Source organism: Coturnix japonica, chromosome 4 (genome assembly GCF_001577835.2).
Source record: "Coturnix japonica isolate 7356 chromosome 4, Coturnix japonica 2.1, whole genome shotgun sequence".
Taxonomy (NCBI): domain Eukaryota; kingdom Metazoa; phylum Chordata; class Aves; order Galliformes; family Phasianidae; genus Coturnix; species Coturnix japonica.
In genome coordinates, this window is record NC_029519.1 from 4,128,474 (window position 1) to 4,140,760 (window position 12,287).

Below are 12,287 nucleotides of genomic sequence, written 5' to 3' on the forward strand. Positions count from 1 at the left end.
TTATGAAACCTGCAATGAGCTCCTCAGCTCCAACACTGCTACGCTGGTCTACGTACAACCAAAGCAAGGCCAAAGTAATAATCAAGTAACAAGAGTTACACAGGTGAAGGTAATTCAGCTGTGCTACTGGAAGGGGGGAGCTTGGCTCCATCTCTCCCAGATCTCCTTTAAGGGCTGACCACCACTAAGGCAGGATCTCTTTCTCTGGATTTTTCTGCACTCTGAGTGGAGTTTACAGTAAGCTTTTGACATTGGTATTTTCTATTTATCATAGATTGTCTTTCTATCATAATAGTCTTTCATATGAAACACTTGTTTACCTATTGACTGTATAACTGTACATACATAGCATTCCCATGGCTTTCTATCACTTCAGAGCACAGTAAGAACACAACGCAGGAGCTTCTGTAAAAGCATAATACCTTTTCCTCTTCTATTTTTTGTTTTCTCTTTTCTTCTACAGCTGCTCTCCGTTGTTCATCTTTCTGCTTCTGTTCTTTTAGCTTTCTCTGCCTTTCTTCTAACTGTTTTTCATACTGGAGTTTTGCTTTTCTCTCCTTTTCAAGTATTTGTGACTCTTTGGCAGCTGAAAAGGGGAAAAAAAATGAAATCAAACTTAACAACTCATAGATATTACAACACAGATTACAGGCAAAAGACTACCAAGCAAAACTACCACAAAGAAAAATTATCATCCCTTCACAGAATCACCAGGAAAAGACCTACAAGATCATCCAGTCCAACCATCCACCTATCACCAATAGTTCTCACTGAACCTCAACGCGTCCCTCCCTTAAACAAAACATACACCAAGATTAGCTAGCAGTGCTGGATGACTGCGCACAATGTCAGAGATACCTTTAATTCTGTCTGCAGGATGGCAATGAATTTGAATGCTTTCTGCCATCGAACTTCACAGTCCAGACAACAAAGTCAGGATATGTATATAACCTGTATTATACACACACACCTTTCTTACCATCGTTAATAGTGAAATCTTAATAAATAATAATTGAGTATCAAAGGGTAGAATTTTGTATTTTGCAATTCTCTCTTTTTTTAAGTTATAACAAAAAGATGTAAAGCAGTGCATGATGAGATAGGAAAACCCAGCAGGTATATCACATCTGAGGTCATAGTAAGAACAGTGCTATCCTCTACAGCCTCCACCTAGGTACAGCTGTGTAGCTTAGCAGGAAGCTTCAGCTTCTTGGACAAAAAGCAAAGGTATTTGCTTTGGCTAGACAGATGAAATGAGCCAAGAAACAAGATAATTACATTAACAATGCATTTGTACTATCTACATACAAGGCTCCTAAACTACTTCTAAATACACGTATGCCCTGGTCCTATTTTCTCTCTGTTCCCACTCATATGTCTTAGCTCATATGTTAGGCAACACAGAAATGCAGGCCAGGAAAAAGAATGCTCCTCAGCAACTGGAAGACTGAGTATGAACTGCAGGCCTTACTGGGAACCTTTTATCTCTTGCTGCATGTATATAAACTGAGATTCACATCAAAAGCAGTATGAAATTGGGTGAGAGTTTTCCACTCAAAGTCTCAGTTTCTTAGCTTCTTTCGGGTTCACCAATGGTAAATGAAACAATCCCATGGACATGATGCTGTTTATCCCCAGCAAACTGGAAAAAAAAGTGACTGAACAAAGAGTAAGAGAATAAACTATTACTTAATCACAAAGATTTTCAGAAACTGTATGTAAGGTTGTACATGAAAATACCATGTTGCTTCTCCCGTTCCTCTCTGCGCTCCCTGGCCAGTCTTTGCCTTTCTTCTGTTCTTAGAGTGGAGCCATCTATCACTGTCCAAAGAAAAATTGAAGACATGTAATTGTCAGTTATTTTGAACACTGAAATCTATGTCAAGTATTCTGAGCCTTTCCTACTGAAAGGTTTATAGAGCATTCTCAGGGATACTCACCAGAAAAGCACTGCATGCTTTATACAGAGATCAAAGTGCTCAAATGGAAAATTCACAAGAAGCTGAATAGCCTCCTTTTCCCTCTTTCCATTCCCTTACTCCAGTCAATCCTATGTTTTTAATAAGCGCAGCAGAAAGCGTACAGCAGATCAAAAGGCTACTGCGTACAGTCAATAGAAGGCCTGAACAGACATCAGAAGTGCTGTGAGAATGTACACTTATTCCAGATTCAGCTCTGATCCTCACTCTTAAACGTATTAATTCCTACTATCAAGAAATACAGGAATCTAGGAAAATTCTATCTGGGCAGCGTGCCAAATTCAAAGTGCTGCAGGACAGCTGCTTTGCAGGCTAAGCAGAACTAAGACTGCCCCAGTCTTTGCAGTTACACTTGAATTTGAGCCAGAAGTGAACTGGTAAGCATCCCAGAACACCAAGAATGCATTCATCTTCATTGTGAAACCCTGCTGGAATGATAAGCAATGTCACCAGTCGAACTCTGAGAGCCATTAACCAAAAGATGTCACCATCACCATACCTTCAATGACTGTGACCCATCTAACAAGGGACATTATGCTCTGATCTCCCAAGTAAACAGCATCAAACTTCTTTAAAGTAAGTTTTGTGTTCCTGTCCTTCCCCTCTTCCCCCCGCCTCCCCAGTAACTCTCTCTATGAGCCCAATACTTTCTTAAGAACAATGACCAATAACTATACCTGGTTTAGTTGCTGTCTTTATGTTTATTGAGGTCTGGACTGCAATAGGGCTGACACCACTTTGGCTTCTTCTTTCATCTGCTATGGCTTGGGCTGCAGCAACTGCAGGAAAGAAACATTCCATATTAACACAATCTCTAAAACCAAAACTCATTAAATACATAAAATAAATGCATCAAATCTAATTTGAGCTTGCAGATAGTTTTATTAAATAACTAAATTAAGACTGCTCATCCCTTAACCTTCCCAATGAGACTCTGGAGGTAGCACGGCTTTTATTTGCAAGATCAGCAGAGACAAAAGCTTATGCTTTATAACGTGTAGGAAAAACAGCTTCAAGAAAAAAAATGAACTTATTTAATAGTGAATTTTTATCAGGGAAAAATATTTAGTAGAGTGACGAGACTGACAATAAAAATTCTTTCCTACTGCTCATCTATTAGCTGGCTGAAGCAAATATATGACAGACCGTTAGCACTGGTAGAGTAATACTCTGATGAGACCCAAGCAAGGAGAAGTTTCTGAGCATCTTTCATTATTTCATGACACAGAATAGGAAGGGGGTTAGTGGTATGGAGTAAGCTATAAGGGAATGCTTACAGCATACAACTGAAATGGGGTCCTCAATAATAAGTTTTCATTATAAATTAAGACTCCAAAACTATCATTTGAGTAATTGCGGAGAGACCAATTCACCTTACTGCACATTACCAAGGTGTGTACAGAGAACTGCAGGGCTATGGCTCCCAGTTAATCACACAGAAACAAAACGCCAGGCGTATCAGTTTCACTAAATAACGAAAGCCATTTGGAAGTCAGAGCGACTTTTTGCTGTATCACTTTACACAGATTTGCTTTATTTCAGTATCTGGCTTTCATTTTGTCCCCGTTCAGGGTATGAAGGTGAAATGCTGCAGAGAAAGCCGTTACACCAGTAAAACAGCAGAAAGCAATAGGGTAGATAGCAATAGGACAACGGGGAATGGTTTAAACTAGAAGAGGGGAGATTTAGATTAGATGTCAAGGGCAAGTTTTTCATTGAGAGGGTGGTGAGGTGCTGGAACAGGCTGCCTAGAGAGGCTGTGGATGCCCCATCCCTGGAGGTATTGAGGCCAGGTTGGCTGGGGCCATGGGGCTGGAACCTGATGATCCCTGAAGCCCCTTCCAACCTGAGCCATTCCATGATTCCAGTGATGTGCTGGCATCATCATCACAGAATCTACAAAAGTAACCACAATTTAAACTGTAACATGAAGAATGAATAGCAGAATTTGGTGTTATTTTGGAATAAATAAAAATCAAAACTTTGCCAAGGATCTCAGGCTTTCCTTCTTTAATAGAGGAATACAGGCAGCAAAGGAGGAAGGAAGAGCCTCTTTCCCTTCATATATTGCCATGACAACTTGTTCAGCCACAGCAATAATCCTTCCTAAGGTCACGGCCAAGAACAATCACCTCCAAGTGTTTAATCCCATGTGATGTCAGCGATAAATGCTGATTACAATGCTTATTCAGCAACTCTAAATTGTCACCTGCAGCTGTTGCCATGTCTTGAATTCATTTCCCATTGCAGCCCCAAACAAAAATCTTCCTCAATTGCACCCAATGCATCTCTGAGGCTGTTTCTAGCAACCAAGTCCTAGTAAGGACCAACACAGGGATTTCATTGTACTCCCTGAAACTTTAAAAAAATGAAATGCAAACACGTGAATGATATTTATGATTAGAAGGGCACCTTTTAATAACGTATCATATCCACAAGGCAATCAGTTCAACTTAAAAATATAATTCAGGTTACAGAAATTACTGGAGATTCTATAGAACAGAAAAGTGGGTTAGAGAAACAGTACAGCTTGCAAAGGACACAGAAGGGGAAAAAAAAAGACAGTCTAGAAATACTCAGCCAAAGCATTTTGAGTGTCAGTTGCAGTGTTTATTATGCAGGACAGTATCGTGTATGACAGAATGCAAGTGCAGTGCCTAGACTGGGTGCTACCCGGGGCCATGGGCCAGGTGTGCGGCTCCCTGCCCACCCTGCAGCCCCACTGACAGCACAGTGCCACTTCCCTCAGTGATGAGGCTTCCAATATGCCCTGAGGAGGCTGCTGCTAAAAATACAGCTTGGTTTCTATTCCTATCCTTGCACCGGGTTAACACTCCTGCCTGCTGCTGCAGCTCTGAAGGCCACATGGGTTGCTGCTGTTCTTAGCACGCCTCGCTGGTGCCCACGCCACCTCTGCATTCACACAGATCTCCTCAAAGATAAGCAGCATTATAAGTCTAAACATAAATCCAAACGTTTAAAGCAGGCACCAAGAAGGCAATAAGGAAGGCACAGAGTAGAATGAATGCAGACTTAGCAGCAAACATCTCTGGTGGACTGTGTCAATCTGAAAGATGCCACTGCTGTCCCACAGGGGCTCTCACCATAGAATGGCTTAGGTTGGCAGGGACCTTAAAGATCACTGAGTTCCACCCCTCTTTTCCTACCTCCTAGAGATCCTTTGCAGTACCACTCCTCAGACCCCAATTCCCCTCATGGTTTCCCCACACACTTTCAGGAACGCAGGAAGTTTGGATTCAAGGTTGAGATTTCTGTGCATTTCCCTTTAAGCTGATTTCCGCTCGTTAATTAACACAGGTTAAGACAGTCAGACACAAAACCATACACTGAGCAGTTTACACAACCAGGTTTTACTCTTACACTATTGCTCTTCAGCACTGGGACGCAATCCCTCATTAAACATGGGCAGAGCAGTCCCCTCTCCAAGCTCTGCTCCTGTCCCCAATTCCATCCCACCTGGGGCTGCAGGGACGTGGCTCCGGCAGCAGCTGGCAGGCAGATGGCCTCTGTCCTGTCTGGGCAGCCAGCAGATGGGAAGGAAGCTCAGAGACCTCCCGAAAACAGCACTGCTGTCTCTCAGTCTCAGCAGGTCAGAGAGCTGCTGGATGCCCTGCCCTTATTCTACCTGCAGCCTTTCCTTTTATATTTATTCCCTACATGGGATATATATTTTATGACCTCTGTGTGCTTTTCTCCCCCACAACATTTGTCACTGCAGTATTTAAGGCCATTTCTGCACCTAATTCTCTGCTACAATCTGGTTGTTTTTTGCCAGTGCTCAAGGCAGCTTAAGATGACTTTGGTTCATCACAAATACTGATCCCACTGGAAAACTGCTTGACACAAGCACTCCTTTGCAGCTCTAGAAGAAAACAAATACATGCTTGAGATACATTTACAAGAATATAAGTTCAGACTTATCTTTAAAAGATCCATGCTCAGATTAAGAACTGGAAACATGAAAAAAATCCCCGTATTTAACAAAACACTACTTATTTCCTATAAGGAAATCTACAAAGATACGGCTGAAGCAATCTCAAGGACACACTAACATGCTCATGCAGCCCCAGCAAGGCACCAGGAAGGCTGCTGGTGCATTCGTGGGCTGACCTCTGGACATGTTTCCCTAAGGGAAAATACAACCTAAACTTAACCTGAATGAAAGTGCAAGCCATACTACAATATGCCTGTACAAAAAGGCACTGCAAAGGGAACACTGCCCAGCTCACACACTCCCCACTCTCCGCAAGGTTTAACGTGACTCCAATCACTGCCCTCCTCTACCTGGCATTAGTTATTAATCTGTTTATTGCGTCGTGCTTACCAAGCTTATTTGCTCAGTGACCTCTCTTTAGACCTGACACTTCCTACATAAAGGACACAGGAGCATCGCAATCCCACCTGCACTGTGCAGCAAGCAGCCATGCATTGCTGTCGGTTCCTTGCTGTCTAGACACAAAGAAGCCAGAGACTGGAAAGTTTGGAATGCTCATTATGTTTCTCAGTGGAAGAGCTGGGCACTGAAATATTTGTGCTCTCAGTAAAATTCCCCAGCAGAACACATTGCAGTCACATTCTGGATGTAAAAAGTATTTAAACACAAAGTTTCCGTGGGTGGGCAGCTACGAAGTCCCTTTGCTAGCTGCTAAACAAACAGAAACTGCTTACATCCACCTGGAGTGATTGCCTTTAAAGAGCTTTTAGACACAGCTTTAATGCTAATGACATCAGCTATGATTGGAGATCTCTCGTGAGCCTCCACAAGAGTAGCAGCAATCCCTATTTACCTATTATTGCAGAGAGGATATTCCAACGTCCTAATATTCTAATACACCTAAATGAAATGAAGGGATATAATAATAATAAAGTCCTCACAGTGTTCCAAGTGGATTCACTGTGAAAAGGAAGTTACACAAAGTTACATGCTTATATATAGGTGTATTCAAGCCTGACAGGGTTTAACAGGCACAGAAGGAAAAAAGAGTTTTCACATCTATTGTCTGATTTCTTTCCTTCACTTCTCCTTTGCTCTACTTCCCTCTTCCCTGAGCAGCCTGGTTGCTTTTGCTCACTCGAAGCATTCCCTTGCAGATAAATGCTCCTGCTCTCCTGTTTGCTGCCTAACCCTCCTAGGCAGATACAACTCCCCACGGCAAATGAAGCTGCTCACAGCCACTGCAGCACCCTTGCTCCCCCTCCAAAGATTCAGGTCAGTGCATTCAAACAGCAGAGGGTTTCAGTGAATTAAGAGCCAGCTCAGTGCTCATAAAGCAGTATTTTAGAAGTCCCCTGTGAATTACGAAGGCAGAAAAACACTATGAAGAAAAGAAAGAGCTACAATGAACACTGCCAGTGGTACCAAGCGAACCACCAGCATCTACAACAGCTGTCATTATCCTATAGGCACAAATGAATGTATCAAAAGCATGTCATCAATTAAGGACTACCTGGCTGTAAGATACATAATGAGGTGCTAAATAGTTCTGATTCATTTGTGGTAGATCAGGCATTTGAAGTCCTGTGTTTGCTGCTGAATTATAGCAGGTCAGCTGATACATCATGTCCAGAAAGCCATTACCACTGCATGCTCAGAATGTTTGTCATCCTTTCACAACAGGACTGTGGGCACTTCTAATAACTGAAAATTAATAATGATGTAACAGTAATTTCAATGATCCCATCCATTTTCTTACTTTAAAAGTGCCTAAAGAGAAAGCAGGCCTTAATTTCAGCCACACTTTAAGGCTGTGTACTTGGGGACGGCAGAAACCACAGTATCTGTTTCACCATTACAGCTGTGATCCTTGCAAGCCATTGTTTGTGTAACACCTTTATCTAAAAGGAAGCATGGAATCCAAATGTATCTTCTGCAATGTTAATGCGTAAAGCGTACAGAGAATGGAGCTGTTTCCCCAAATATTCTGTATGTGCCTATGAATGTGAACAGTGATGTGTTAACTCACACCTGCTGTGGAACTCTGCCATAGCTGCTGCTATGAGTTCTGTGCACTGAAGACATCACCAGATAACTATTACCTGCAGACCAGACACCTCTGCATGTGTTCCTTTCTACTTGCTTGAGGAACTAATTACCTCTATTTGTTTTTCACTAGAATTCTCTCAGCGCTAATTCTGTATGTATGCATTTGATTTAAAAGAATCCCCAGGAGCTGTGTTCCAGGTAAGATGGACAAAGCCATAGAGTCACTCAGGCAGGGAGACACAACCACTCAGACCGACTGGAGCTGCTCTTGCAGCAGACAATTTAGGAGCAAACTGGGCTTGGCCACAAAGGCAATGGGAATTACACCTTTGTAGAAAGGCACTTTGTTTTTGTTCCAAGTCCTGAGACACGATTCTCAAGAGACTGAGTAGGTCTAGGAAGTGAACATTTCCATAGAGCATTTTAATATACTAAATGGGCACGTTTTGAACCACCTGCATTACGGTGACTCAGCACACAAGTGACATCCCAGCAGCTCAGCTGCCAAAGCAAACACTTCTTCCCTGTCACTGATATCACAAACAACGAGAAACCTCCAGATTCCAGTGCAAAAGAAGATAGAAGAATAAAACACACCGAGGCTACATCAGCTTAAATGGTGACCTGCACCACTCACAAAAGCCTCACCTACCGGGTAACCCACAGGTAACTGACCATCTCCCTTCTTCCAATCTTTACAAGCTTGGTGCATATGCTGTTAGAATCTAAGCAAACTTCCTCCTTGTCCCTGATGGGTAACAATAGCTTGTATCATAAGAACAGGGTAACAAAGCGCTATTTCTGGGCTGCTGTTTCATAGTATGGCACCACAACTCATACTAATGGAAGCTGCCTGTTCACACATGACTAGCTGCGATAACCAAAATGAAATAAGATTGGACAGATGTGTAGGGGCAGAAAATTACTGCAGTTGTAGAATTGATACTGCAAGAACGATATGGCCTGCAGAACCTTCATTACAGCTGAGGCCCTATGAAACACCTTGCCCTTATGTGAATAATAGTGTGAATTGCAAGAGGTAACTTCATTCAAAGCACATATCCCTTTTGCCCTGTCTTGGATCCATGGTATCTCAGCAAGGTGCTGCCCATTTGTCTTTAGTGGCCTTAGACATGAGATGCTCAACCAGAAATCCACAGGCAAAGGACTGAGGGTACTTGCAGCACTCCATCTGTTTGCACAGACATTTGTTCTCCAGACAAAACAGCCAAGTACACAACATCCCACAGAGCAGCAGAGGCCGGCTGGGAGCATTATGGTAAGCTGCTCATAACTCTGCAAAAGAGCAGCAAACACAGCCACAATTATCTTGCAAATACCACTGTCAGCCACTGGATTGCAAGGACTGTTTCTAAACATTCTGCTCTCCCTAGATAGCAAGGGAGGAATCGGGGCAGCACTACAGCAGGGTGTGCTCACAGCAGCATTGCTTTGGCTCACATTAGCACTGATTTCATCTTCCAGCACTAAGTGGTACAAATGCATTCTGTGTAAGCTGAGGTTTAGGTTCTGGTTCAATGACTCCTATATAACCCCCCTCAGGGGAGGAAATAAATCAATTGAAGCCTATTCTTTCCAGGATCTAGTGAGGGGTTTTTACTTATTAAACATGATGGGCACATCACAACATATGCATATATACCTAAAGAACCTGGTTCAAGGAACATCTCACCTCTGGTTTCACTACACCTGGCCATGACAGCTGTCAGCAAACACGTGTGTCCTGCTCCTCAGGGCCTCTGCAGAAATGCAGCACGAGAGCATCCCATGCACCATTCTGCAGTGCCAGCAGGGAGGACAGGGCCGAAGCAGACACTGTGCAATGAGAGGCACCATTTCTGGCTGGCTGTTACCTCGCTCAAACACTGGGCTTACTTTATCTTAACTTCAACTGGGAAATGAAAAGTGCAGTTAGGTAATATACTGAACACGGGGAAGAAATGAGCACCTTCTGCTAGCACTCTTCTGTATGTCCCTGCACAGACACAGCACAAAGGCCCCCACGGGAGGCTGTCACAGCAGCCCCTGCACAGAGCCCACGTTAGTTTAGATCAAACCAAGCCATCAACATCCACCATGCCCCTTTTTGTAGCAATCAGAGGGAGGAGTTATTCGCCTTTGATAACTGATAACGAAGCTGTGTGAGCAGAACTGTGCCTGGTGCATGCACTGAGCACCTCGCAAACTATACAGATATTTAGGGGTCTCGAAAACAAACAGGCACATGAGAACAAACCCAAAGCAGTGCCGAGTACCTTCAGCCAGAGCACAAAGGAGGGGAGAAAGAAAGAAAAGCAAAGCAAACAACGCTATGATCCCATCCCCTACGAGCAGAGCCACATCCTGTCCCCTCCTCCCGCACTTCGGAGGGTTCCCATGTCGCCCCGCCGGGACAACACGTTGCAGGAGCTGCAGACCGAGCAGCTCTGCCCGCCGCCACGTCCGAGCAACGGACTCCCCGCACGGCCGGAGCTCCGGGCAGCGCGGCCCGGTGGGGAGAGAGCGGCTCCCCGGCCTCGGCCCCGCACAAAGCCCGCGCCGTTCCCCCGCTCCGCGCCCTCCGAGCCCGACCCCGTGTCCCCTCGTTCCCCCTCTCACCCATCTGCTCCCGCAGCCCCTTCAAGGAGGAGGAGGAAGAAGTGGAAGAGCAGGACGGGGGGGGCGCGACTCCTCCGCCCTCCGCCATCTTCAGCGCCGCCGGGACGCGCAACTCCGCCGGCCGGGCTGAAGGGGGACGCGGGAGCGCAGTGCGCACGCTCCGCACCGCCCGGGGGGAGGCAGGGCCGGGCCGGCAGGGGAGGGTCTGGCGGCTGCACGGCGCCGGCACCTCGAGGACCGCAATCACCGGAGGCTGAGGTTCAATTGAGGTCCATCAATAGCCATTGTAAAACGTCACCAGAAGGGCTTAGAGTGATTCTGTACAGCATAAGCTACAGCAGATGTGGTATAAAGAGCAGGCAGGCTACCCGTCTCAATAGTTTATATGTGTGTTCATGGTGGGGCAGCAGGAGATGTGAATTAATTCAAAAGGCCGAACACATTCAAGTCCAAGAGTGACAAAGGAGCTCTGGAGGTGGAAGTGAGGCGTTATTCCTTCCTGCTCTCCATTGGTACACATGTTGATGGGATGCTTATCTTTCACCTTCGTGTTATAAATCCAAAGGCGTAAGGCATATATTGTTACAGATGGTGGTAGGTTTCCTGTGGTGAAGGTAACTGCTGTGGCTGATAGGAAGAAAATGGGTGACATGAACACTGCTGTAGCCATTGGATGTTCTCTCCGAATGGACTTTAACTGTGTGTTCTTTATTGCTCTCCTGCTGGGATGAGAACCTGCAGCCATCTCTGTTGCCAATGCACCTGCCCTCTACAGACCTCATTTTTCAGTCTGGGCTCAAATTGACTTCAAATTGACTTGTGTTTATTCCTTAATATAAGAGGTGATCAAGAATCAAGCCCTTAGTTTGCTCTTGGCCTTGTGTGTTTATTAAGTACCTGAATGATAGAATGGGAAGCGTTCCTATTACATTTGTAAGCGTTGCTGATATGCTGGAGGGCGAGCTTAGAATTCAGAATGATCTTGACAAGTTATTAATGTAATACCTGAAAAAGAAATGGAAATAGGGACCAATGCAGCAGGAGGATGAGACAGAGGACAGCTTGCTCAGTAAGCAGCAAATAGAACAGAAAGAAACAATCTGGGGTGTCACAAGCTAAGCATGAGTCAGTGGTGTCACAGTGCTGTGAAAGGGGAAGCAGCCTCCCTGAAAGCATGGTCAGGAGCACGGCCCCTTGGACACATAGCAGCACTTCCCACTCAGCAAAAGCTAACTGAGTTGAAGGGAAGGCAGCGTGGTGGTGTCTCTCTGCCTGAGGTCACCTGCAGAAATGGTCTGATGCTTCAGTTCTGTATCTTAGATCATTCTTTGCTATGTTTTGTAAGGACGGGAGTCTAATGCATACGAACAGGAATAAAGTGAGAATGAACAAACACCAAGCATCTGATATGTGCATTATAACACATGTGGAAACAGGTCCACTCCTTTCCTGTTTGTAATGCTGTGCATGCCCATTGGGCCTCATTGAACAGGGGAACACCCAGCTGTAGCCTTCACATACATATTCCCCATGACATCCACATGGGGTATGACAGCTCATTCTCCCCATCTCTTGTCCTTTTGGCATTCGTACATCAATTTGTTTGTGCTCTGGCTTTCCTTTAAGCAGAGCTCTCAAGGCTGCTACTGAGTGCATGTTAGCTGCACTGGTTTCCTTTGCCTTAC

The 12,287-nt window shown here is 44.6% G+C and overlaps 1 protein-coding gene across 3 annotated transcripts in view; it reads right to left on the minus strand.

Annotated features, from left to right (window-relative positions):
* Positions 1-12,287, minus strand: part of MAP7D3 (MAP7 domain containing 3) — an 88,872-nt gene that overhangs the window by 23,197 nt on the left and 53,388 nt on the right. For 2 of the 3 annotated variants that reach the window (XM_032444179.1, XM_015860289.2), the window contains exons 1-4: positions 10,603-10,761; positions 2,657-2,758; positions 1,741-1,821; positions 423-586 (exon numbers count right to left, since the gene is read on the minus strand). In XM_032444179.1, coding sequence (XP_032300070.1) covers positions 423-586; positions 1,741-1,821; positions 2,657-2,758; positions 10,603-10,690 — 435 coding nt within the window. In that variant the 5' untranslated portion in view covers positions 10,691-10,761. Of the gene's footprint in view, positions 1-422; positions 587-1,740; positions 1,822-2,656; positions 2,759-10,602; positions 10,762-12,287 lie in introns of those variants that run through there. The other variant, XM_015860287.2, reaches the window with a different exon arrangement.